Source organism: Macaca nemestrina, chromosome 20, assembly GCF_043159975.1.
Source record: "Macaca nemestrina isolate mMacNem1 chromosome 20, mMacNem.hap1, whole genome shotgun sequence".
Classification (NCBI taxonomy): Eukaryota; Metazoa; Chordata; class Mammalia; order Primates; family Cercopithecidae; genus Macaca; species Macaca nemestrina.
In genome coordinates, this window is record NC_092144.1 from 53,612,655 (window position 1) to 53,639,570 (window position 26,916).

A 26,916-nucleotide genomic window follows, 5' to 3' on the forward strand; every position below is an offset into this window, starting at 1 on the left:
GATCAGGAAAAGTAACTACTGGGTACTAGACTTAATACCTGAGGGATGAAATAATCTGTACAACAAACCCCCATGACACAAGTTTGCCTATATATTAATAACAAACCTGCACACGTACTTCTGAACTAAAATAAAAGTTAAATTTTAAAGAAAGTCTTGCTTTAATCAACAAATGTTTACTGAAGCTGGAATATGTGCTAGACACCATCCTAGTGGCTGGGGATACAGAGACGCAAAGAAGAAGGAGGCCGCTGCTATTGGTCAAGCTCACAGCCTATGAAGGGGCAGACTCTAAACCAACACAGAAGCATGAAAAATATTAGGTGGTTCAGGGTGCTGGGTAGAGAGTGAAAACCTGGTGAGGTGAAAGTAGACAACTGAACTGGCTGCTTTGGCTAGTAGGAAATCAGTGAGGGCCTTCCTGAGGAGGTGGCATTTAGCTGTGAGCAGAATGGGAAAAAAAGAAAAAAAAAAAGAGCCAGCCCTTGGAAGGACATGCAGAAAGAGCATTCCAGGCAGGGGAGGAGCAGGTGCAAAGGCCATGAGGTGAGATCCAGCTTGGTTTAGGTAAGAATTAGAAAGAGATGCCAGGCCTGGGCGTGGTGGCTCACACCTGTAATCCCAGCACTTTGTGAGGCTGAGGTGGGTGGATCACTTGAGCTCAGAAGCTCAAGACCAGCCTAGGCAACATGGTGAAACCCCATCTCTACCAAAAATACAAAAAATTAGTGAGGCATGGTGGCATGTGTCTGTAGTCCCAGCTACTCAGGAGGCTGAGGTGAGAGGATCACTTGAACCTGGGAGTCAGAGGTTGCAATGAGCCAAGATCGTACCACTGCGCTCCAGCCTGGGCAACATGGCAAAACCCCATCTCAAAAAAAAAAAAAAAAAAAACACCAGGTGTGGTGGTGCACGCCTGTAGTCCCAGCTACTCAGGAGTCTGAGATGGGAGGATCACCTGAGTCCAGGAGATCAAGGTTACAGTAAGCTGAAATCGCACCACTGCACTCTAGCCAGCAAGGAGCAAGACCCTGTCAAAAGAAAAAAAAGAAAAGAAAAGAGGTAAGAAAAGAAAAGAAGGAAGAAAGGAAAGAAAGAGAGAAAGGGAGAGGGAGAGGAAGGAGGGAGAGGGGAGGGAGGGAGGAGGGGGGAGGGAGGGAAGGAGGGAGGGAGGGAGGGAGGGAGGGAGGGAGGGAGGGAGGGAGGAAAGAAAGAAAGAAAGAAAGAAAGAAAGAAAGAAAGAAAGAAAGAAAGAAAGAAAGAAAGAAAGAAAGAAAGAAAGAGAAAGAAAGAAAGGAGAAAGAAAAAGAAAGAAAGAAAGAAAGAAAGAAAGAAAGAAAGAAAGAAAGAAAGAAAGAAAGAAAGAAAGAAAGAAAGAAAGAAAGAAAGAAAGAAAGAGAGAGAAAGAAAAAGAAAGCAAGCAAGCAAGAGAGCGGGCAGGTGGTGGCTGAACTGTAGTGGGTGAGAGGGAGGGTGACACAGAGTGACAGGAGACTGGAACAGAAAGGTCTGATCAGGCTGCTTGGCTCAACTCTCCTGCTTCTGTCTGTGTGACCTCTGGCCATTCACTCTCCTCTCTGAACTTCCTTGTGCTCTTCTGTAAACCGACATCATGGTCAACTGCACCCGATGGTTTGTGGTAAATATTAAGAGCCTTGTACCACTCAAAGTATGTTCTCAGCAAACAATGAACAGGGTGACCACTATGAACCCTCAATGCTTCAGGCTGTTGTCTGAGCGCTCATTCAGGCACGGCCACAACAGTGAGAGAGAGCCTATTTTTAAAATTTATTTTTTAAAATTATGTATTCGGGCCGGGCGCGGTGGCTCAAGCCTGTAATCCCAGCACTTTGGGAGGCCGAGACGGGCGGATCACGAGGTCAGGAGATCGAGACCATCCTGGAGAACACGGTGAAACCCCGTCTCTACTAAAAAATACAAAAAACTAGCCGGGCGAGGCGGCGGGCGCCTGTAGTCCCAGCTACTCCGGAGGCTGAGGCAGGAGAATGGCGTAAACTCGGGGGGCGGAGCTTGCAGTGAGCTGAGATCCAGCCACTACACTCCAGCCCGGGCGACAGAGCCAGACTCCGTCTCAAAAAAAAAAAAAAAAAAAAATTATGTATTCGGGGGGTCCATTTGCAGGTTTATTACATGAGTATATTGCATCGTGCTGGATCCTCTATTGAACTCGAAACTCAAATAGTGAGCATAGCGTCCAATAGGTCGATTTTCAACCCTTGGCTTCCTCCTTCCCTCCCGCCTTTTGGAGTTCCCCATGTCTATTATTACCATTTTTATGTCCATGAGTATCTAAGGTATAGCTCCCACTTAAAAGTGAGAACATGCAGTATTTGAGTTTCTGTTTCTGCATTAATTCACTTAGGATTATGTCCTCCAGCTGCATTCATGTTGCTGCAAAAAGCATGATTTTATTTTATTTTTATGGCTGCATAGGACCCCGTGGTGTATCTGCACCACATTTTCTTTAGCCAATCTACCAGTGATGGATATTTCAGTGGATTCCATGGCTTTGCTGCTGTGAATAGTGCTGTCATAAACATATAAGTGCAGGTATCTTTTGATAAAACAATTTCTTGTTCTTTGGGTAGATTTCTAGGAGTGGGATTGCTGGGTCGAATGATAGTTCTATTTTTAGTTCTTTGAGAAAGAGAGAGCCCATTAGCCGTCCAATTTTATTGGTGAAGAGACTGAGCCCTAGAGGAGCTAAACAACTGCCGGGCGCGGTGGCTCACGCCTGTAATCCCAGCACTTTGGGAGGCCAAGGCGGGCGGATCACGAGGTCAGGAGATCGAGACCATCCTGGCTAACACGGTGAAACCCCGTCTCTACTAAAAAATACAAAAAATTAGCCAGCGTGGTGGCAGGCGCCTGTAGTCCCAGCTACTCGGGAGGTCGAGGCAGGAGAATGGCGTGAACCCGGGAGGCAAAGCTTGCAGTGAGCCAAGATAGCGCCACTGCACTCTAGCCTGGGTGACAGAGCGAGACTCCATCTCAACAACAACAACAAAAAAATTACAAAAATTAGCCTGGTGTAGTGGCAGGCGCCTGTAGTTCCCAGCTACTCCAGAGGCTGAGACAGGAGAATCGCTTGAACCCAAGAAGCAGAGGTTGCAGTGAGCCAAGATCATGCCACTGCTCTCCAATCTGGGCGGCAGAGCAAGACTCCGTCTCAAAAAAAAAAAAAGAAAAAAAAATTTCAAACCTGCAGAAAAGCTGCAAGGACAGTACAGTATTCCCTTCACTGGATTACACCCACTCTTCACATTTTACTGTATTTGTTTATGCACACACAACGCATGCTTTTAAAACATTCTTAAATTTTAAAAACAAGGAGTAGACATTGTAACTCTCACCACTAAGTGCCTCAGCAAGAACCTTCTTAAGATTATTCTTAAGGGGACTGGGCACAGTGACTCAGTCCTGTAATCCCAGCACTTTGGAAGGATCACTTGAGGTCAGGAGTTCAAGACCAGCCTGGTCAACATCGTAAAACCCCATCTCTACTAAAAATATAAAAATTAACTGGACATGGTGACATACAACTGTAATCCCACCTACTTGGGAGGCTGAGGCAGGAGAATCACTTGAACCTGGTGGTGGAGGTTGCAGCAGTGAACCAAGATCACACCACTGCACTCCAGCCTCGGTGACAGAGCCAGGCTCTATCACAAAAAAAAGAAAAGAAAAAAAGTATAGATTATTCTTTTTCTCTCTCTCTCTCTTTTTTAGATGGAGTTTCGCTCTCTCACCCAGACTGGAGTGAAGTAGCATGATCTCTGCTCACTGCAACCTCTGCCCCCCAGGTTCAAGCAATTCTCCTGTCCCAGCCTCCCGAGTAGCTGGGATTATAGGCACCTGCCACCTCGCCAAGCTAATTTTTGTATTTATGGTAGAGACAGAGTCTCACCATGTTGACCAGGCTGGTGCTGAGCTCTTGACCTCAGGTGATCCACCTGCCTCAGCCTCCCAAAGTGCTAGGATTACAGGTGTGAGCCACCACACCCAGCCTATATAGATATTCTTAAGGACTCTGTCCTACATAACCACAGACCAGGATGAGATCCATGTAGTTTACATGGATGCACTGTTGTCTAATAGGAAGCCCATTTCCAATTTTCTTTGTTGTCCCAATAACATCCCTCATTGCGTTTTTGCTTTCTGATCAGGAGAACATCCAGGGTCAAGCATGACCTGCACTGCGTTGTCTTCATGAAAGAGAAAAACTCAGGACCCAATTCACTATGACAGAAGGAAAAAAAAAAAAAAACTGGAAGCTGAGTCATGCAAGAAACTGCCTTTCCTTTTGTTTCTAAGCAGACAGCTACAGAGAAAAGGTTAAGTATCTCCTTTGGTAGCTACTCTATGTTCACCTTATCTTTAAAAAAAAAAAAAAATTTACTTATTATTTTTTTTGAAACAGTGTCATACTTTGTCTCCCAAGCTGGAGTGCAGTGGCATGATCTTGACTCACTGCAACCTCTGTCTCCTGGGCTCAAGTCATTCTCTCACCTCAGCCTCCCAAGTAGCTGGGACTACAGGCACCCGCCACCACGCCCAGCTAATTTTTATATTTTTTTTGTAGAGATGGGTTTTGCCATGTTGTCCATGCCGGTCTCAAATTCCTGGGCTCACAAGATCCTCCCGCCTCAGCCTTTCAAAGTACTGGGATTACAGGCGTGAGCCACCAAGCCCGGCCATATTCACCTTATCTTTTGTAAGGTGCCAATTTACTGAGAGTGAGATGAATACATGATTGATTATTCCCCTCCCTCCTCCTTTCTCTTACACCATGTGGATTCAGTAATGCGACTACACCCTCCTTCTTTCACCTCCAGCCAGCTTTTCCACTCTAAATATTGAATTCCTCAAAATTATCTTTGGAAAAGGGCGCAGACCACAGTCTGTTTCTATGATCCCATGGTTTTTTCTACATCCTTAACCTTGGCAAAATAAGTTTCTAAGCTGATGGAGACCTGTCTCAGACACCTTTTGGTTTACATCTCATCTCTGGACTCCCCTTTAATCTAGGAGTGCTCCGCAACTACCTTTCATTTTCTTTAATGTTACTGAACGTGAATGGTTCACTTTTTTTTTTTTTTTTCTTTTTGTAAAATCTTCCACCACCTGGATGTGTCTGACTCTGACTTTATGATTAGAGTAGTTTTAATGATTTTTGGCAGTATTCTTCCAGCTGGGTGTCGTGTGTCACATTCAGAAGGTCTTTCATGCCTGTTTGTCAAATTCTTGGTTAATTAACAAGTGCTCTGTGAGGTAAGCCATGGAGGCCATGTGAATGTCCTATTCCCCACCACAAGACCCTTCTGTCTCCTTGCACACATCATGCCCAAGCTACTTCCAGAAAATCCTCCGTGACCACGGCAAATCATATGATGCTTTTGGTCCAGCTCCCCTGCTGCCCTCCTCTCCACTCCTCTGCCCATTACAAGAAGCCTTTACACCCAGGCAGTTCAGCACCCAGAACTGGTTCCATTCATCCCATTCAAGGACAGGAAAACTGAGCCCTGGGAAGGAGAAGTAAAGCTGGAGTCACAAAGCCAGGAAATGATGGCCAGGGCCACGAACCAGGCCTTATAAACAACCTGCACTCTTCCCCCTCCAATGCAGCCTGCCGAGGATGCTCATCAGTCATCTGAATGTTTCACTTCCAGCCTCCTCATCTGCCAAGCACCCAGCATGTTCCAGCAAAGACAAATTATTCCTATGGCAAACTGATCTGCATTCAGCTTATAGGACTTTATGTTACAAAGAGGAGGGATCTATGGCACTTAATGAAAAGTTACACTTAAAGATTTTTACAGACCTGACTGGGTGTGGTGTCTCACACCTGTAATCCCAGCACTTTGGGAGGCTGAGGCAGGTGGATCACCTGAGGTGAGGAGTTCAAGACCAGCCTGACCAACATGGTGAAACCCCGTCTCTACTAAAAATACAAAAATTAGCCAGGCATGGTGGTGTGTGCCTGTAATCCCAGCTACTCAGCTGAGGCAGGAGAATAGCTTGAACCTGGGAGGTGGAGGTTGCAGGGAGCCGAGACTGTGCCATTGCACTCTAGCCTGGACGACAGAGTGAGACTCCGTCTCAAAAATAAAACAAAAGATCTTTACAGGCTTTCGTGTACTGACCAGAGAAGCAAAAATGAATGAAAGGATTACAACATGAGGCTGGCATTGCTGTGCACCTATATCCTTGAGTGCTAGTGGCCCTGTGGATTAGATCAACAATTTGGAAGCCAATTTGACACTAGACCAACAAAGTCCTTTGACCTGCAGTTCCATTTTGGCAAAAAATAGTAATAAATAAATAAATAAATAAAATCCCTAAAGAGCATAAAGAGAAAGGAAGTTTTGATATTTGGAAATTGTGGGCTTTGAGTAAAGAGGCTGATATTCTAGACCTGCTATTGTTTCACTATGACCTGAACAATTTGTTTCCTCTTTTTAGCCTTCTATCTCTTCCTGCAAAATAAGGCAGGGTTTTCAATCTCTTCACCACACAGGAAAAGGAAATAGAAAAAGAAATAAATAAAGCCCACTCCAGGAGCAGTGGGTCACGCCTGCCGTCCCAACATTCTGGGAGGCCAAGGCAGGCAAATCGCTTGAGCTCAGGAGTTCATGGCCAGACTGGGCAACATGGAGAAACCCCCTCTCTACCAAAAATACAAAAAAGTAACCAGGCCTGGTGGTGCACACCTGTAGTCCCAGGTACTCGGGAGGCTGAGGTGGAATGATCTCTTGAGCCTGGGAAGTGGAGGTTGCAATAAGCCAAAATTGCATCACTGCACTTCAGCCTGAATGACAGAGCAAGACCCCCTCTCAAAAAAGACAAAGAAAGAAATAGACAATCTCAGTGCTGGCAGTGCTGTGGAACTAACATCTTAGGGTTGGTGGAGAGAGTGGACTTAGCACTTGTGGAAAGAGCCATATTTCCTGGGGGCCACAAGGCCACATATGCCCTGTGAAGACTGACCAGGGAGTGTTGAGCTGCTACCCATCTTTCATCTATTTGTCAGGCAAAAATTCTTTCAAGATCATTCCACTTGATTTTCCTTTAAATAAAAATAACATGGGAATGGAATGGAATGGAATTGCCGAGTGGCATGGTGGGTTTATGCTAAAATTTTTAGAAGTTGCCAGATTGCTTTCCATAGTGGTTGTACCATCTTACACTCCCACCAGCAGCATGAGCATTCCAGTGCCTCCACATCCTTGCCAACACTTGACGTGGTCCCCTCTTTTTAATCTTAGCCATTCTAATAGTTCTGTAGTGGTATCTTACTATGGTTTTATTCTGCATGGTTTTCTTGAGACAGAGCCTCATTATGTTGCCCAGGCTGGAGTACAGTGGGCCCATCATAGCTCACTTTCTCTTCAGGAAACTCTTCCCTGATCTTTCAGTCTAGGTCAGAAGCCCAGTAATATACAGTCATGAGGCCCCCATATTTATCCCTTTTGACTATTAGTGAATCTGTAACTTTTTTTTTTTTTTAAGATGGAGTTTCACCCAGGCTGGAGTGCGATGGCATGATCTTGGCTCACGGCAACCTACACCTCCCAGGTTAAAGTCATCCTCGTGCCTCTGCTTCCCAAATAGCTGGGATTACAGGCATGAGCCACCATATCCAGCTAATTTTTTAATTTTTGGTAGAGACAGGGTATTAGCATGTTGCCCAGGCTGGTCTCAAACTCCTGACCACAAGTGATCCACATGCCTCGGCTTCCCAAAGTGCTGAGATTACAGGCATGAGCCACTGCGCCTGGCTCAAGGTCGACTCTTAAGACTTACAACCTTGCTACTTCAGAGTTGGTCTGAGGACTGAAATGTATCACCTCTTATCCATCAGGAAATAGCATCACTTCTCTAAGCTTCAGTGTCCTCATTTGAAAAATGGTAAAAATGTGGGCGGAGGATTACCTAGGTGCCGAGGGCAAGAGACTGAAGGCACATACTGTTTCAGTATAATAAAGAAAATAGAATAAGAATAGTCATAATACAAATTAGATATAGAGATGATCATGGACAATTATCAACCATTATAAACATTATTAATCATTAGCTTTTAATATACTCTTTGTTGCATTACTAATATAACCTAGGAATAACCGGCAGGTATAGGGTCAGGTGCTGAAGGGACATTGTGAGAAGTGACCTAGAAGGCAAGAAGTGAACCTTCTGTCACGCCCACATAAGGGCCACTTGAGGGCTCCTTGGTCAAGCGGTAATGCCAGTGTCTGGGAAGGCACCCATTACTTAGCAGACTGTGAAAGGGAGTCTCCTTTCCTTAGAGGAGTCAGGGAACACTCTGTTCCACCAACTTCTTGTGGAAGGCTGGATATTATCCAGGCCTGCCCGCAGTCATCCGGAGGCCTAAACCCCTCCCCGTGGTGCTGTGCTTCAATGGTCATGCTCCTTGTCCACTTTCATGCTCCTCCCATACTCCTGGTTCCTCTTTGAAGTTCATAGTAGTTAGCGGTAGAAGAAAGAGTGAAAGCTTTAAAGTCTTTGATCTTTCTTATAAGTGCAGAGAAGAAAACGCTGACATATGCTGCCTTCTCTCTCTGCTTGGGCTACCTAAAAGGGAAGGGCCCCCTATCCTGTAATCACGTGACTTGCTTCACCTTGTCAATCACTTAGAAGATTCACCCTTCTTACCCTGCCCCTTTGTCTTGTATGCAATAAACATCAGCGAGCCCAGCCGTTCGGGGCCACTACTGGTCTCCGTATCTTGATGGTTCCCCGGGCCCAGCTGCTTTCTCTTTATCTCTTTGTCTTGTGTCTTTATTTATTACAATCTCTCGTCTCCGCACACGAGGAGAACACCCACTAAGCCCTGTAAGGCTGGACCCTACAAAAAAATTCCTGCCCTGCAGGTAGGCGAGGAAGTTCAGAAGTGGTGTGCATAAAGTGCTTCCTATCTAGCCAGGCAGTCTTGAGATTCAAGGCCTGTCTTGTCATTCAGGGACTCTGGAATGGTCTTAGCGTTGGAGCAGAGAGTGGCATTTGGTGCTTGGTGTCATCCTAACCCCCACAGTCCTGTAGTAGTTAGCTAGAGCTGCCATGACAAAAATACCACAGAGGAGTAGATAAGCAACAAATTGATTTTATCACAGTTCTAGAAGTTGAAAGTCCATGCACTTTCCTCCTCTGTAAGAGGTCACAGCATTTCCCATGAGCTCTCATATATGTGGTGGAGGGAGAAACAGAAGGAGCAGGTGCCACAGAAGTCTGAGTCACCCACTGGGTCACTGGTGCCCTGGGACTTGCTGGAGCCTGATCCCATACACAGCTCTCCCTGGGATGCTGGAGGCTGCTGTGCACGACCCAGGTAACTCAGACGTCACTAGAACATGATGTGCCACTCAGGTCCCAAAGCCCTTGGTGTCCTGTGGTCCATCATTCTGATTTCAGTAAGCCCAGGGATAAGCCAAGAGCTGCTTTCCCAATGAATGCTTACCTGCAGGAGGAGTCATGGTCTTTCTCTAGAACCTCCAGTTCTGCACCGTGAATCTTCTGGAGATTGTGAAAGCCTGCGTAAAATAATACACTGGATTTGTAACATACATGCTGTAACATTCATTAGTTTTTTTGTTTTTGTTTTTGTTTTTTTTTGAGATGGAATCTCACTCTGTCATCTAGGCTGGAATGCAGTGAGGCCATTTTGGCTCACTGCAATCTCCGCCTCCCAGGTTCAAGCAATTCTCCTGCCTCAGCCTCCTGAGTAGCTGGGACTACAGACACCCGCCATGATGCTTGGGTAATTTTTGTATTTTTGGTAGAGACGGGGTTTCACCCTATTGAGCTGGTCTCAAACTCCTGACCTCATGATCCGCCAGTCTTGGCCTCCCAAAGTGCTGGAATTAGAGGTGTGAGCCACCACACCCAGCTTCATTAATTTCTTAATACCCTCTTCCAGGAGTTACTGAGAAAGATATTTTACAATTCTAAGTGGAATATTTTATTGGGAAGGACTGTAGTTTATTTCTGCGATAATTCTATTGTGGCTTAAACAGTTTGTTCTTTCATAATTTGGAGTATTCCCTCTACCGCCTATTGTTTACTTTTGACCTTTGATATTTATGCTATGCAAATTTATCAACCCCTGATTTTACTTCTTCAAAGCCAGTATGAGGCTAGTCAAGCCTGATTTCCTCTTACAGGAACTAAGACTTTTGCCCCATGGTACTTGTGTAACCAGGTTACAAGATTTAAAAATCTATTGCAAGTGACAGTAATTAAAGACAAACAAAAAATCAAATGTGGGCTACTCTGGAAGAAGAAAGCATTGGAATGTAGATTTTATTTGTTTATTTGCAGAGACATGAACCAACTTATACTCGTTTAATTTCCACATTATTTATGGAGAGTCTAAAGTCAATTTCTGAGAACAGAAAACCAACTTGAAAAGCTGTTTAAATTCTATTAGTGGGATTTACAAAGGTACAAGCGTTAAGAAAAAGAGAGAAAAGAGAAGAGAGAGGTAGAGAGAAATGAAAACGTGACACAAATGAGAGCCAGACAATGGAGATGGAGAAAAAGCCGTCGAGAGGGACAGAGGGTGCGGTGGAGGTCTGCAGAATCTAAAGATCCACCTCTCTTCTCCGGATGCTGACTTCTCACCTGATCCCAGAAACAGACTGAGCTTTAACTCTGACCACATAGTCCTCAGGATGACAGAGGGTGAGGCCACCTGCACCCCACCAACCTTCCACAGCCCCTCTGCATGGGCTCTGCCCAGTACCCTACACGTGCTCTGAGGCCTCTTATTGCAACAAATGACTTCCACGGACTTCGGTTCCCTCCACCACCTCTTTCTCCTCGGTCAAGCATCTTCAATGGTCTGGATACGTGTATTTGCTTCCATTTGTCGCCTTCCACTCACTCGTCCATGTCCACTTCCGTCTTCCCCTTTCTCTAACATTGCTTGTACTGAGGTCAGCAACATCCTCCTTTATTGCTAAACCTGCCAGGAACTCACAGGTTAGTTTTGCGTCCTTTGACACTGAGGGCCACTTCTTTTCCTGGAATAATCTCTGTGAGGTAAATATACATTTTTTTAAAATTTTGTTTAGCCTGGTGCAAAAAGATAAAGAGACTCTCCTCTTTTCGCTCAGAGCATTTTCTATTCATTCATTTATTCACTCATTCATTGACAGAGTCTCCTTCTGTCACCCAGGCTGGAGTGCAGTGGTGCCATCCAAGATTACTGCAGCCTTAACCTCCTGGGCTCAAGCGATCCTCCCTCCTTAGCCTCCTGAGTAGCTGGGACTACACACACACCCCACCATGCCCAGCAAATTTATTATTATTTGTGTGTGTGTGGAGATAAAATCTTGCTATGTTGCCTAGGCTGGACTTTCAGACTTTTTTTTTTTAGAAGAGGTGTAATTGAAAATCCTTTCTCTGCCCCGTGGAGATGTATGTAAAGTTTTCTAAAGCATACATAAGCCTCTTGCCTGCCTCACAACCCAGAACTGTCTTCCTCAAGGCCCTGGGAGCTCTCTCTTTGAAAGGCAGGCATCCGGGCAGAAAGCACCCCTGTCTCCCAGTTTCTGTGAGAAGGAAGGAACCTCAGTTCTGGGGGCATCTCACTCCCAGTTGCAAAATTACCTCCTGTCATAGATAAGAGAGGTTTGTTTTTCCTGTGGATAAAGCCAATTAACCACACAGAGAATCAACCCAGTTACTGGGTGAATTTAGGATGAATTATGTGTGACAAATGGTGCCGTCGAGTCCTCTCACCTGGGGACTAGTCACCGTCTATCTGGAAACCATGTGTGTAACGGGTTGCACCTGCTTGACTGGATACAAAGGTGGAGTTTCTTTCTGTCATTGTCATCTCTTAGCAAATTGCATCACATTTTGGCTTAATGGTTACTCAATCATAAGACAGGTTTCTTTTACTTCTACGGATGTGAGGGGGGTTTCTGGGCTGAGCAGAAATTTGTTTCTTAATTATATTTTTCCAGCACCCCACACCCAAGTTACTCCACCTTCTCTGAAGCTGCTTCCCCCAGGCTTTAACAGAGGCTGCTTCCCGGGGTTCCTCCCAGGCCCTGCCTCTCCTGGTTCATCTGATCTCCCACCCTCAGGGTACCGTGGCTTCCCTCCCTTCCATGTGCTGATGCCTCTTGGATCTCTAACTCTAGGCAGAACCCGGCTTCTCAGTTCTTCAGCTCAAATACCCACCTTGGGACGGGCGTCTGCACCGGGACATCCTGCCGGGAACTCTCCTGGTGGAACACAGTGCATGTTCTCTGGCTGCCCTGCAGTTGTTAAATGCCACCAGTACACGTGGGGAATGTTCTGCTTCCCAAGGAGGAAGCCGGAAAGTTCATTTTCCCAGCACTCCTTACAGGAGGGACACGAACACGAGTCCAGGCTTTCCCCATCAGGTGCTCCCGTGAACAACTCAGGATCCCGAGCAGCACCAGGAGGCAGAGGGTGCATGGCACCGATTTTTGTTTTTATTTTTTGAGTGGGGATGGGGGACAGTGGTGCAGAAGCTTCTGGACTCCAGGGCCAGCCTCAGCAGTGCAGGGTGCAGGGTGTGGTTTCTGCCTCCTGCAGTAGCTGGAAGATCTTGACTGGAGCTGTCCTGCGCCTGTGGTTTAATCCTTGCCCTGGGCCCTGTGGCCTCCAAGCCGGCTTGATGAGTGCCCTTGGAGCTTGGTGACCTTCCTACACTGTCCTTTAACCAGTCCCTTTTCTGCTTCTTGCTGGAGTGAGCTGGGCGGTTTTCTCTGAATCTGCTCCTGTCCTGGGTTCTCCTTTAAGGAGCGGTACCCTGGGCACCTGACCCCTCAGCCAGATGCCCAGCAGATGTTCTCATGCTTCCACTTTCCTTACCTCTTCATGTCTGGTGGTCACTCTTTTCTGTCCCTTCCATGTCCTACATCTCTCTCTGCTGTGTCCTGTCTTCTGCACCCAGTGGCCTCCACGTAAGTTTGCACCACCACCCATTCTTCCTTGGATGAATGCAGTGATCTCCCCGGGTCTCCCTGTCTCCATGGGGGCCACCAGCATCCGAGCCAGCTTCTTCTCTGTGGCAGAGATTATCTTTTTCAGTCCTCCTCTGGCCATGGCCCTCTCCTGCTCCTCTTTCCAGGACTCCCAAGTCCCTGGGATGTGCTCCAGCTGCTAAGAGAGCCTCGAAGGTTGATGACGTGGCCTCCACAGTCCTCCCGATCAGCTGCCCCACCTACCCTCATCCTTCAGCTCCATTATATTTCCTTTTTCTGTTTAATTTTTTGAATAGGTGTTGTATTTACATGGCTCAGAAATTTGCATCCGTGTGTATCCATATATGTGTGCAGGCACGAAGAGCCTGTCTCACCCGTGTTTCCTATGCACCCAGGTGCTAGCTCCATACCAGCCCCAGTGGCCAGCTATGCTCTTTGTGACCTGCAAAGCTTTCTACAGCTGTTTTATGAAAAGAATAGGAATTATTGTAAATTATGGTAAAATATATATAACATAGAATTCACCATCTTAACCACTTTTTTTTTTCTTTTCTTTTTTTTTTTTTTTTTTTTTTTTTTTGAGAAGCAGTCTCGCTCTGTCACTCAGGCTGGAATGCAATGGCACAGTCTCGGCTCACTGCAACCTCCGCCTCCCAGGTTCAAGAGATTCTCCTGCCTCAGCCTCCCAAGTAGCTGGGATTACAGGCACACGCCACCAGGCCCAGCTAATTTTTGTATTTTTAGTAGAGACAGGGTTTCACCATGTTGGTGAAGGCCAGGCTGGTCTCAAACTCCTAACCTCAGGTGAGCCACCCGCCTTGGCCTCCCACAGTGCGGGGATTACAGGCTTGAGTCACTGCGCCCGGCCTAACCTCCTCATTTTCTAGATGAGGACACCGAAGCTTGGGGAGGAACAGGAATTGGTTCAGGCTAAGGAAGATCTGTCGATCTCTCTTGCACCAAAAAGGCAGAGCTGCCTTTCTCAAGGGGCTGTGTATTGGGGTGTTCTTGCACAGCTATAAAGAAATACCTGAGATGGCCGGGCGCGGTGGCTCAAGCCTGTAATCCCAGCACTTTGGGAGGCCGAGACGGGCAGATCACGAGGTCAGGAGATCGAGACCATCCTGGCTAACACGGTGAAACCCCGTCTCTACTAAAAAATACAAAAAAAAAAAAAACTAGCCAGGCGAGGTGGGGCGCCTGTAGTCCCAGCTACTCGGGAGGCTGAGGCAGGAGAATGGCGTAAACCTGGGAGGCGGAGCTTGCAGTGAGCTGAGATTCGGCCACTGCACTCCAGCCCGGGCGACAGAGCAAGACTCCGTCTCAAAAAAAAAAAAAAAAAGAAATACCTGAGACTAGGTAATTTATAAGAAAAGAGGTTTATATACTACAAGGCTACAGTAACCAAAACAGCATGGTACTGGTACCAAAACAGAGATATAGACCAATGGAACAGAACAGAGTCCTCAGAAATACCACACATCTACAGCCATCTGATCTTTGACAAACCTGAGAGAAACAAGAAATGGGGAAAGGATTCCCTATTTAATAAATGGTGCTGGGAAAATTGGCTAGCCATAAGTAGAAAGCTGAAACTGGATGCTTTCCTTACTCCTTATACGAAAATTAATTCAAGATGGATTAGAGACTTAAATGTTAGAGCTAATACCATAAAAACCCTAGAGGAAAACCTAGGTAGTACCATTCAGGACATAGGCATGGGCAAAGACTTCATGTCTAAAACACCAAAAGCAACGGCAGCAGAAGCCAAAATTGACAAATGGGATCTAATTAAACTAAAGAGCTTCTGCACAGCAAAAGAAACTACCATCAGAGTGAACAGGCAACCTACAGAATGGGAGAACATTTTTGCAATCTACTCATCTGACAAAGGACTAATATCCAGAACCTACAAAGAACTCAAACAAATTTACAAGAAAAAAACAAACAACCCCATCAAAAAGTGGGCAAAGGATATGAACAGACATTTCTCAAAAGAAGACATTCATACAGCCAACAGACACATGAAAAAATGCTCATCATCACTGGCCATCAGAGAAATGCAAATCAAAACCACAATGAGATACCATCTCACACCAGTTAGAATGGCGATCATTAAAAAGTCAGGAAACAACAGGTGCTGGAGAGGATGTGGAGAAATAGGAACACTTTTACACTGTTGGTGGGATTGTAAACTAGTTCAACCATTATGGAAAACAGTATGGCGATTCCTCAAGGATCTAGAACTAGAAGTACCATATGACCCAGCCATCCCATTACTGGGTATATACCCAAAGGATTATAAATCATGCTGCTATAAAGACACATGCACACGTATGTTGATTGCGGCACTATTCACAATAGCAAAGACTTGGAACCAACCCAAATGTCCATCAGCGACAGACCACAGTAAGAAAATTTCGCACATATACACCATGGAATACTATGCAGCCATCAAAAAGGATGAGTTTGTGTCCTTTGTAGGGACATGGATGCAGCTGGAAACCATCATTCTTAGCAAACTATCACAAGAACAGAAAACCAAACACCGCATGTTCTCACTCATAGGTGGGAACTGAACAATGAGATCACTTGGACTCGGGAAGGGGAACATCACACACCGGGGCCTATCATGGGGAGTGGGGAGGGGGAGGGATTGCATTGGGAGTTATACCTGATGTAAATGACGAGTTGATGGGTGCTGACGAGTTGATGGGTGCAGCACACCAACATGGCACAAGTATACATATGTAACAAACCTGCACGTTATGCACATGTACCCTAGAACTTAAAGTATAATAATAATAAAAAGAAAAAAAAAAAGAAAAGAGGTTTAATTGGCTCAAGGTTCTGCAGCTGTACAGGAAGCATGGTGCCAGAATCTCCTTCTGGGGAGGTCTCAGAGAGCTTTTACTGATGGCGAAAGGATGCAGGCCAGAGAAGGGGAGCAAGAGAGAGCAGGAAGGGGAGGTGCCACAAACTTCAACAACCAGATCTGGCAAGGACTCACTCACCATTGCAAGGACAGCACCAAGTCATGAAGGATCTGCCCCCATGACCCAAACACCTTCCATCAGGTCGCACCTCCAACACTGGGAATTACATTTCAACATGAGATTTGGGTGAGGGACAAATATCCAAACTAAGTCACGGGGCAAGAGGAGGTCCCTGGAGCTGTTGAAGCAGAAATGGGGTGAAGAATAGAGGTGGAGAGCGCTTAGGCTTCCAAGGTCTCTTCTAAGTGTGAGATGGAGGGACTCTGTGACCAGGTCATCTGGAGAGTGACTCAACAAGGTGATTACTTTCCCAAGCATGAGCCCTCAAGGGTCAGACAGGGGCTGAAAACTGCCACACATTCTTCCCAAATCCTTTGACATGTGATCATTCAACGATAACAGTTCAAAGATAACAAAGGGATTGGAGCTTTACCAATCCGTTTCTTATTGTGGCATTTTCTCTATTAAAAATAAATACTCATTGATACTGTAACTTACAGAATCAGTACCAATTCTGAAAGTATACAAAGCGTTGCCTTACTTTAAGGAAGGAGACCACTACTACTCCTGCTACCCTCCTCCCTCCACCTTGCCTAGTTCACAAGACAGGAGGAAAGTGAGAAACAAAAAGATGGAAAGAAACAGAAGTAAGGTAAATAGCCAGACAACCTTGGCACCACCGCCCGGCCCCAGGAGTTAAAAAAAGTAATAATAATAACATCAACCCCTGACCTAAACTACTTGTGTTACCTGTAAATTCCAGACTATGTATGAAAAAGCACTACAGGGCTGGGCACAGTGGCTCATGCCTGTAATTCCAGCACTTTGGGAGGCCGAGGCGGGTGGATCATGAGGTCAGGAGATCGAGACCATCCTGGCTAACACGGTGAAACCCCATCTCTACTAAAAATACAAAAAAATTAGCCAGGCATGGGGTCAGGCGCCTGTAGTCCCAGCTACTCGGGAGGCTGAGGCAGGAGAATGGCGTGAACCTGGGAGATGGAGCTTGCAGTGAACCGAGATTGTGCCACTGCACTCTAGCCTGGGTGATAGAGCGAGACTCTGTCTCAAAAAAAAAAAAAAAAAAAGAGAAAAATCATTGCAAAACTTTCTGTTCTGTTAGCTGTTGCATGTAGCCCCCAGTCACGTTTCCCACGCTTGCTCGATTTATCACGACCCTTTCACGTGGACCCCTTAAAGTTGTAAGCCTTTTAAAAGGCCAAGCATTGGCTGGGCACAGCGGCTCACACCTGTAATCCCAGCACTTTGGGAGGCCGAGGCAGGCAGATCACAAGGTTAGGAGATGGAGACTATCCTGGCTAATACGGTGAAACCCCATCTCTACTAAAAACACAAAAAATTAGCTGGGCGAGGTGGCGGGCACCTGTAGTCCCAGCTACTCGGGAGGCTGAGGCCGGAGAATGGCGTGAACCCGGGAGGCAGAGGCAGTGAGCCAAGTTTGCGCCACTGCACTCCAGCCTGGGCGACAGAGCGAGATTCCATCAAAAAAAAAAGGCCAAGAATTTATTTTTCAGGGAGTTGGCTCTTAAGAAGCAAGTCTGCCGATGCTCCCAGCCAAATAAACCTCTTTATTCTTTAATCCAGTGTCTGAGGAGTTTTGTCTGCAGCTCGTCCTGCTACGACTTCATGTCACATCTGGAAAGCTTACATAGGCTGGGCATGGTGGCTCACGTCTGTAATCCCAGTACTTTGGAAGGCCAAGGCAGGCGTATCACCTGAGGTCAGGAGTTCACGACCAGCCTGGTCAACATGGCGAAACCCCGTCTCTACTAAAAGTACAAAAATTAGCCAGGTGTGGTAGCAGGTGCCTGTAATCCCAACTACTCAGGGCAGGCTGAGGCATGAGAATCGCTTGAACCTGGGAGAGGGAGGTTGCAGTGAGCTGAGATCGCGTCACTCTACTCCAGCCTGGGGGATAGAGAGACTCTGTCTCCAAAAAAAAAAAAAAAAATACAAAAAATTAGCCAGGCGTGGTGACGCATGCCTGTAATCCCAGCTACCTGGGAGGCTGTGGTAGGAGAATCGCTTGAACCCGGGAGGAGGAGGTTGCAGGGAGCCGAAATTGCGCCATTGCACTCTAGCCTGGGCAAAAAGGGCAAAACTCCATCAAAAAGAAAAGAAAAAAGGGGAGGGGAGGGGTGGGAAGGGGAGGGGAGGGGAGAAGAAAAAGAAAAGAGAATGGAAGGTTACATACATGTGAAAGTGAACTGCCAGCCATGAGCAACAAATCCAAGTGACGTCTTCTTCATGGTCCTGACACAGACACGTGGGTTCGATCTGACAGCAGCCTGTGCCGTCACAGCTACTGCTCATGCATGCATTCGGGGTGCCCAAAGTGACGCTGAAGGGGGCATTCCTGGATTCAGCCCTCCAGGAGACCACGAGGAGGCCGGTGCGATAGAATCAGAGGAAGACACCTGGGCTGCGCAGGGGCCACTGTAAGTGAGGAGTGAAGAGGCCAAGCTGACTCCCAGCAGCCAGGGCCACTAAGGTGGGTGCCGAGGCAGAGGCCAGGCTGGGAACATGAGAGGCCATTTGGGTAAGGAGATAAGTTCCGTGAGTGAGGGCCAAGGGTCTGACCTCCTAGTGTGGCTGGAGAAGCAGAGACAACTGAGCGCAAAAAGAGAAAAGGGCTAGGCGAGGCCATCTTGCAAAGCACAGCCCACCCTGCACTGCCTGCCTGAGGCTGCAAAACAGGCGGGCTCTTCCTGTCAGTTTGCCCGCCACTCGCCTTCCGAGCATGCGCACCCTCCGAGATTGCCAGGAATTGACTTCTCTGTGGCCAATGAGGTGCCGTGTTCCTCCAGGCTCATCCAATGAATTTATCCGATGCTTTTGCGTCCACCAATGGGGTTTCGAGTGCTGTGTGGCCAGGCTGGCCCGGCCTTGGAGAGGCCTAGAAGAATGCCAAGCCCGGGGAGAAGGCATTCCGGGCCTCAACTTTGGCGTCGTGAGATTCTTCTGAGGCGTCTGCCTGGAAGCCGACGGAAATTTTGCTTCTTTAAAGAGAAAAAGAAGGCTAGGGACTCAGATTCCTGGATTCTGAGGAAAGAGAAGGCTGGGGACCCAGATCCTGGCTCTGAGGGGAATGAGGGTTGAGGGCCTGGGTTCCCGGGCCTGAGAGGGGAGGGGCCCAGAATGGCGTGTCCCGCGGGAAAAGGTGGTTGGAACCCAAATTCCTCGATTCCTACATAGGACGGGGCTGGGCTCTCAGAATCCCGGGTTCTGATGGGGCTGGGACTGGGGACTGAGATTCTGGGTCCCTGAGAGAATGTAAGGGACCCCTGAGACTGAGGGAGAAGCGGCCTTCAGGGCCACACTCCTGATCCTGAAGTTGGAGGGCACTGGGTGGCTGGGCCTGAGAATAAAAACCATGAAAAACCGGGGCACGATAAACCTGTGAACTCGCTCCAGCTCTCAAGCCGATTAGGGACAGAACGACTTCAGAGGTCGTGGTCATATACACCATAAACCCCACTGTGAGGCCGGGCACGGGGGCTCATGCCTGGAATCCCAGCACTTTGGGGGGCCGAGGCGGGCGGATCACCTGAGGTCAGGAGTTCAAGACCAGCCTGACCAGTATGGTGAAACCCCATCTCTACTAAAAATACAAAAAATTCACCGGGTGTGGTGGCGGGCACCTGTAATCCTGGCTACTCGGGAGGCTGAAGCTGGAGAATCGCTTGAACCCGGGAACAGAGGCAGTGAGCGGAGATTGCGCCACTGCACTCCAGCCTAGGCGACAGTGCAAGACTCCATCTCAAAAAAAAAAAAAAAAAAAAAAAAAAAAACGCAGATTAAAACACCCCACCCTGAAGTCAGTACTTGCCAGGACCTAGATTTGATCTCATGCGCTCTGACTGAAAAGTTAGTTGCTTTCTCTCCATCAAATTCACAGATCCAGACCAGCTCCTCCCAAACCTCTCCAGAAGAAGCCATGGGAACCCCTCGTATCCAGTATTTGCTGATCCTCCTGGTCCTAGGACCCTCCCTCCTGACCTGTGCGTATAGGGGACGTAGGGGAGAGCAGTGTGTCACAGAGGGTGGACTGATGATGAAAAAGGAGCCGCCTTGGCCCATGGAGAAGTGCTTACCCTCTTCTCGTTTTCTCCCCAGCGGGCCTAGAACTGTATTGTCAAAAGGGTCTGGCCATGACTGTGGAAGCGGATCCAGCCAATATGTTTAACTGGACCACAGAGGAAGTTGAGACTTGTGACAAAGGGGCACTTTGCCAGGAAACCGTACTAATGATTAAAGCAGGTGAAATGAGATGGGGCAGTTGGGCTGGGTAGGAGGGAGGTGGATTATGTCCATGTTAATGCTTGTTCCCTTCGTCCAGGCCAATCCTGAGGGCCACCATCCATTTCCCCTCCTTCCTGTCACATAACAGGGACTGAGACAGCCATTTTGGCCATGAAGGGCTGCATCCCAGATGGGGAGGAGGCCATAACAATTGTCCAGCACTCTCCACACCCCGGCCTGATTGTGATCTCCTACAGTAACTACTGCGAGGATTCCTTCTGTAATGACAAAGACAGCCTGTCTCAGTTTTGGGAGTTCAGTGAGACCACAGGTACCCTGGAAGTGGGAGAGATAGGTACTAAGAGAAACTCCATAAAGAGCGTGTGCATGGCCTCCCTTTGCATTCTGACTTGGCTTAGCCTAAGTGGCCCATACCCCAAAGTATCTCACAGTTCAAGTAATTTTATTTTTCTGAATTGTTCACTGGGATCTAAACACTGCTCAGAGCAGAGAGACACCAGTGAAGGCTGATGTATAAACTGGGTTTTGTGTTTATTAAGCAATAAGACAGGCTGGGTGAGGTGGATTGCCTGAGGTCAGGGATTCAAGACAGCCTGGCCAACATGGTGAAACCCTGCCTCTATTAAAAATACAAAAATTAGCTTGGCCTGGTGGCACACACCTGTAATCCCAGCCACTCGGGAGGCTGAGGCAGGAGAATTGCTTGAACCCAGGAGGCAAAGGTTGCAGTGAGCCAATAGTGTGCCACTGCACTTCAGCCTGGGAGAGAGAGCAAGACTCCATCTAAAAAAAGAAAAAAGCAATAAGCATCGGTGTAGGTTTCTGAGCAGGGTGGTTTTATCCGTCTAACAAGTATTGGTTTCCCATTGCTGCATGAGAACAGCTCAGTTCCCCAATTAACATGGCCTATAGTAACTTGGCCCTGCCTGTCTTTTCAGCTTCATTTCCCTCTCTTCCCTCTCTCATTTACTGTGTGTTTCTGCGGCTAATACTCAAAATGCTTAACAATGTAGATGGCACTGGCCAATCAAAATGGATGTTGGCCATAAAAAAATAAAAAAAAAAATTAGCTCAAAGAAATAGCTGGGCCTACAAGCTGAGTATCAGCCCTGCAACTTCTCACAATTCCCTGAATCCACCCAGATGGCTCACACCACCTGACCTTTGCCCTTGCTGTCCCTTACTACCCCTCCCCACCCCATTTTCACATAGCTAACCCCTGTTCATCCTCCATGTCAACTCAGGTATCAGCTCTTTGAAAATATTTACCAAATTCTTTTAGGTAGTTGGATATTCCTCTATTCCTTTGTCATTATACCTTGAACACAGCAGCTACTGAGTTGATTACTCACATGTCTTTCTCCTAGACAGAGATGCTAGATGACAGGAACTATGTCCTTTTTATCTCTGTATCTTCACACCTCCGCAGAGGTTGGAAGTCAGATTGATGGAGATTTCACAGCAGAGAGCACCAGCTGGGGAAGGATGGGGAGGCTGCAGTAATGGGCCTTGATTAGAGTGGCATCTGCAGGAAAATCTTGGGGAAGACAAGGCAGCAAGGAGCAAGACCTCTGGAGGCAGGACCTGCCCTTAACTGTCTCTCTCGTTTCCCTCCAGCTTCCACCATGTCAACAACCCTCCATTGCCCAACCTGTGTGGCTTTGGGGACCTGTTTCAATGCTCCTTCTCTTCTCTGTCCCAATGGTACAACTCGATGCTATCAAGGAAAACTTGAGATCACTGGAGGTAAACTGAAATGAACATCTGATAGTTTCAGAGGCTGGAAGACCATTTGAGTGGATCCCAAGAGATTCTGACACTAAGCTCTCCAGGGATGAGGGGGGACTGGATTCTCCTCTGATGTCCTAAAACATCTCTGTCTCTCCCCATCCTTCTTTGTTCCATAGGTGGCATTGAGTCGTCTGTGGAGGTCAAAGGCTGTACAGCCACGATTGGCTGCAGGCTGATGTCTGGAATCTTAGCAGTAGGACCCATGTTTGTGAGGGAAGTGTGCCCACGTCAGCTTCTCACTCAACCTCGAAAGACTGAAAATGGGGCCACCTGTCTTCCCATTCCTGTTTGGGGGGTTACAGCTACCGTTGCCATTGCTGCTGCCATCAATTATTCACTTTTCCTAAAAAGGCAGTTCTGGGCCTGGGTCTGAGGACATCTTTTTTGACTGGGAGCCTTCTTACCATTGAGCTTCAACAAGTTGAGGAATAGGTGGGAATTTGAGGGAGAACAGAGAGATACTATGAATGTATTTGACATTTTTAATACAATTTCTGCTATAATTTTTGTATGCAGTAGGCATTACTAATAAACATTTCTGCTGTGATTTGTGTATGTTTCAACACTAGAAGTGGAATTTTAGTGCTGAAAGAGCCTTTAAAATTCATCTTCTCCAAACCACACATTCTCCAGATAGAGAATCTAAGATCTGGAAAACTTCAGTGAGTTTCTTACATCTAGCTATGGCCAGAGCCAAGGCATGAAGTTAGGTATTTTGACGTAAAGTCTGATTTTCCTTTCACTCTAATATGCTAACTCCTCTTGCTAGCTGGAGCAGTAACTAGCTTTAGCCTTCTCCAGAGCACTCCCAGCCCAATCTTAAGGCTGCTGTTCTGGGGTCCTAAAATTTCCCTAGGAGGTATGGCTAAATGAGAAAAATTGGACTCCAAATTCTCCAATTATGGGCCTTCGGTAGTGGCTCATACCTGTAATCCCAGCACTTTGAGAGGCAGAGGAGGGAGGATTGCATGAGCCCAGGGGTTTCAGACCAGCCTGGGCAACCTAGTGAGACCACATCTCTACAAAAAAATATAATCCAAAAATTGGCCTGGCATGGTGGCGCTTGCCTGTAGTCCCAGCTACTTGGGAGTTTGAAGTGGGATGATCACTTATGTCCACCAAAAGAGTCAAACTCTGTAAAATATTTGAAAAGATTTATTCTGAACCAAATGTGAGTGACCATGGTGTGTGATACAGCACTCAGGAGACCCTGAAAACATGCCTAAGGTGGTCAGGGCACAGCCTAGTTTTATACCTTTTAGGAAGACATGAGGCAATCAAATACATGTAAGATGTACATTGTTTCAGTCCAGAAAGGCAGGACAACTCCAAGTGGAGGAAACTTCCAGGTTACAGGTAGATTCAAAAATTTTCTGATTGTCAATAGGTTAAAAGAGTTATTATCTAAAGACCTGGAATCAATAGAAAGGAATGTCCGGATTAGAATGATAAGGGATCGTGGAAACCAAAGTTTTATCACACAAATGAAGCCACCAAGTCGCAGGCTTCAGAGAGAATACATTGTAAATGTTTATCAGACTTAAGGTCTATGTTGACGTTCATGCTGGTCAGCGTTTCCCAAAATCCAAAAGGGAGGAGGGTATAATGAGGCATGGCCAACTCTCCTTTACCACAGCATGGCCTGAACCAGTTTTTCAGGTTAACTTTGGAAAGCTCTGGCTGAGAGGAGGGGTCCATTCAGATGGTTGGGGGGCGGGAGTGGTTTATCATTTTATTTTTTGTCTGCACTTGAGCTCAGGAGGTTGAGGCTACAGTGAGCCATGATCATGTCTCTGCACTTCAGACTGGATGACAGTGAGATCCTGTATCAAAACAAAGGACAAATTCTCTCATTACAGTGGGCCCCATTTATCTGTGTCCTGTCTATCCCTTGCCTGCTCTCCATCATTCCTTCCCTTCCCTGGGGCTGACTTAATGACTCTTCAGTGGACTTGGGAGGAGGGAAGGACTCATTATGGTATGATGAATGGGGACCTGTGACCACTTGGGGGGCAGAGATTTTTGGAGAATGCTCATGCTTATTATTACTCAAAAATATATAAACTCTATCTTATCTTATTGTAAAAAACCCAAATGATATCAGAGGTGTATAGAGCAAAGTAAAAGGTGGGGAGGGTAAAGGGGAGACAGATATTTTCTTCTTAAAAAAAAAAAAAAAAAAAAGCTTTACTAAGATTTACCTGACACACAGTAAACGGCACCGGAGGTGGGAGAAGAGACTTTTATTACAAACCCTTGTTCCCCTCCCAAAAGACTGGGGAGTTTGGCCATAGTATATATATATTCCAACCAAGTTCTTTCTAGAAAGTTCTCTGGTTCTACCCAGTGAGAAAGGAAAAAAAAAAATCTTGCGACACCAAACTCACTATGCTAAAGGGAAAGTCAGGCTTGGGAATGGAGTCACACCAAACTGCCTATTTTGTTCCTAAATATATAGATGCAAAGACAGCAGGCTACACACCTCCCCAGCAGGCCTTGCTAACAATTTGGCCACAAGGAAATTCCTTGTAGGCCCCAAGATCTTTACCCTAAAACATTTCTGTTGAGTTTCACCCTGACAATGTAATTAACAGCTATCTTCACAGGTACTGAACAAGACAGGACCAGAAGTCCTCCCTCTGCTCACCTGAGACAAACGCCTATTTCAGTCTTTCCTCCACCAGATGTTTAGTTTATTTTATTTAAAAATGCAAATCTGGCCAGGCGCCTGAAATCCCAACACTTTGGGAGGCCAAGGCGGGCAGATCACGAGGTCAGGAGTTTGAGACCAGCCTGGCCAACATGGTAAAACCCCATCTCTACTAAAAATACAAAAATTAGCCAGGTGTGGTGGCAGATGCCTGTAATCCCAGCTATTCAGGAGGCTGAGGTGGAGAATCACTTGAACCCAGAAGGCGAAGATTGCAGTGAGCCGAGATCAGGCCATTGCACTCCAGCCTGGGTGACAAGAGCAAAACTCCATCTCAAAAAAAAAAAAAAGCAAATTCACAGAGGGCAAGACGATTGCATAGTTGACTATTCCTCTACCCTCTCCTGTCACATGTAAAATGTGGATTCAGTGAAAGCTGATCAAAGCCTCAAAAGAATGTAACCACTTTCCCTTTTTATTCACTCTCCTCCTTTTTTTCTTTCCTCTTTCCCCTATTGCCCACTCCTTTCCCCACTTTAAATATTGAAGTCCCCAGGCCAGGTGTGGTGGCTCACACCCATAATCATAGCACTTTGGGAGGCCAAGGCAGGTGGATCACCTGAGGTCAGGAGCTCAAGACCAGCCTGGCCAACATGGTGAAACCCTGTCTCTACTAAAAATATAAAAAATTTGCTGGGCATGGTGGCGGACGCCTGTAACCCCAGCTACTCAGTAGGCTAAGGCAGGAGAACTGCTTGAACCCGGGAAGCAGAGGTTGCAGTGAGCCGAGATCATGCCACTGCACTCCAGCCTGGGCAACAAAAGTGAAACTTTGTCTCAAAAAAAAAACAAAAACAAAAACAAATTGAAGTCCCCAAACCCTCTTTGGAAAAAGCCCAGATCACAGATGTTCCTGTGGTTTTGTTTTGCTTTTTCCTGGATTTGTCCTAAATCTTAGCAAAAGAAACTAAAATAATTAAGACTCACCTCAATCATTTGCTTTGATTTATACCACTCTTTTGCAGTTTAAGCACTACTGTAGCTAATTTCTTATCTTTGTCCTTAGGTAGCCCGTCCCCATCATGTCAGTTTGCTACATCTCCCTAAAGAGGAAGAAGCAGCACATGAAAATCAAATTTTAACTGAGGGCCAGGTGCAGTGGCCCACACCTATAGTCCCAGCCCTTTGGGAGGCCAAAGTGAGTGGATTACTTGAGCTCAGGAGTTTGAGACCAGCCTGGGCAACATAGTGAAACCCTGTCTCTACAAAAAATACAAAAATTAACTGGGCGTGGTAGCGCGTGCCTGTATGTAGTCACAGCTATTTGGGAGGCTGAGACAAGAGGATGGCTTGACCCAGAGAGGTGGGCAGTTTGCTGAGGTCACGCCACCACACTCCTCCCCAGATGATAGAGCATGACCCTGTCTCAGAGAGAGAGAGAAAGAAAGGAAGAAAAGAAAAGAAAAAAGAAAAGAAAAGAGAGAGAGAGGGAGGGAGGGAGAGGGAGAGGGAGAGGGAAGGAAGGAGGAAGAAAAGGAAAGAGTGACAATGCCAAATTCTGGAGAGGAATGGAGAAGCTAGATCTCTCATATATTGCTGTAAGAATGTGAAATGGGGCCGGGCGCGGTGGCTCAAGCCTGTAATCCCAGCACTTTGGGAGGCCGAGGCGGGCGGATCACAAGGTCAGGAGATCGAGACCACAGTGAAACCCCGTCTCTACTAAAAATACAAAAAAATTAGCCGGGCGCAGTGGCGGGCGCCTGTAGTCCCAGCTACTCAGGAGGCTGAGGCAGGAGAATGGCGGGAACCCGGGAGGCGGAGCTTGCAGTGAGCCGAGATCGCGCCACTGCACTCCAGCCTGGGCAACAGCGTGAGACTCCGTCTCAAAAAAAAAAAAAAAAAAAAAAAAAAGAATGTGAAATGGTACACCCACTCTGGAAAACAGTTTGGCCATTTATTTAAAAACTAAACACACACTTACCATCTACCCAGCAGTCATACTGCTGAGCGCTTATCCACGAGAAATGGAAACTTAAGTCCACACAAAAATCATGTACGTGCTTGTTCTTAGCAGCTTTATTTGTAATTAGCCCAAAATGAGAACAACCAAAATGTCTTACAGTAGGTGAATGTTAAACTCCACAATATAAAGAAACAAACTATTTCTACACACAGAAACTTGGATGGATCTCAGTGG

General features: G+C 46.7%; 1 protein-coding gene and 1 long non-coding RNA gene across 2 annotated transcripts; one reads left to right on the forward strand and one right to left on the reverse strand.

The window, feature by feature from the left end:
• Nucleotides 1-9,197: 9,197 nt before the first annotated feature.
• LOC105463852 (uncharacterized) lies at nt 9,198-18,857 on the reverse strand. Its single transcript, XR_976566.2, has 3 exons — nt 18,596-18,857; nt 18,210-18,451; nt 9,198-9,566 (listed from the first exon to the last, which is right to left on the reverse strand). It is a non-coding gene; the product is annotated as an uncharacterized lncRNA (long non-coding RNA).
• A 59-nt stretch (nt 18,858-18,916) lies between these two features.
• On the forward strand, nt 18,917-22,616 carry LOC105463853 (testis expressed 101). The gene is given in 7 exon segments (XM_071087003.1): nt 18,917-19,060; nt 19,912-20,016; nt 20,132-20,275; nt 20,406-20,588; nt 21,896-22,024; nt 22,186-22,361; nt 22,363-22,616. Coding segments are annotated over 6 exon segments (750 nt in total). The 5' UTR covers nt 18,917-19,060; nt 19,912-19,952; the 3' UTR covers nt 22,417-22,616.
• The last annotated feature ends 4,300 nt before the right edge of the window (nt 22,617-26,916 follow it).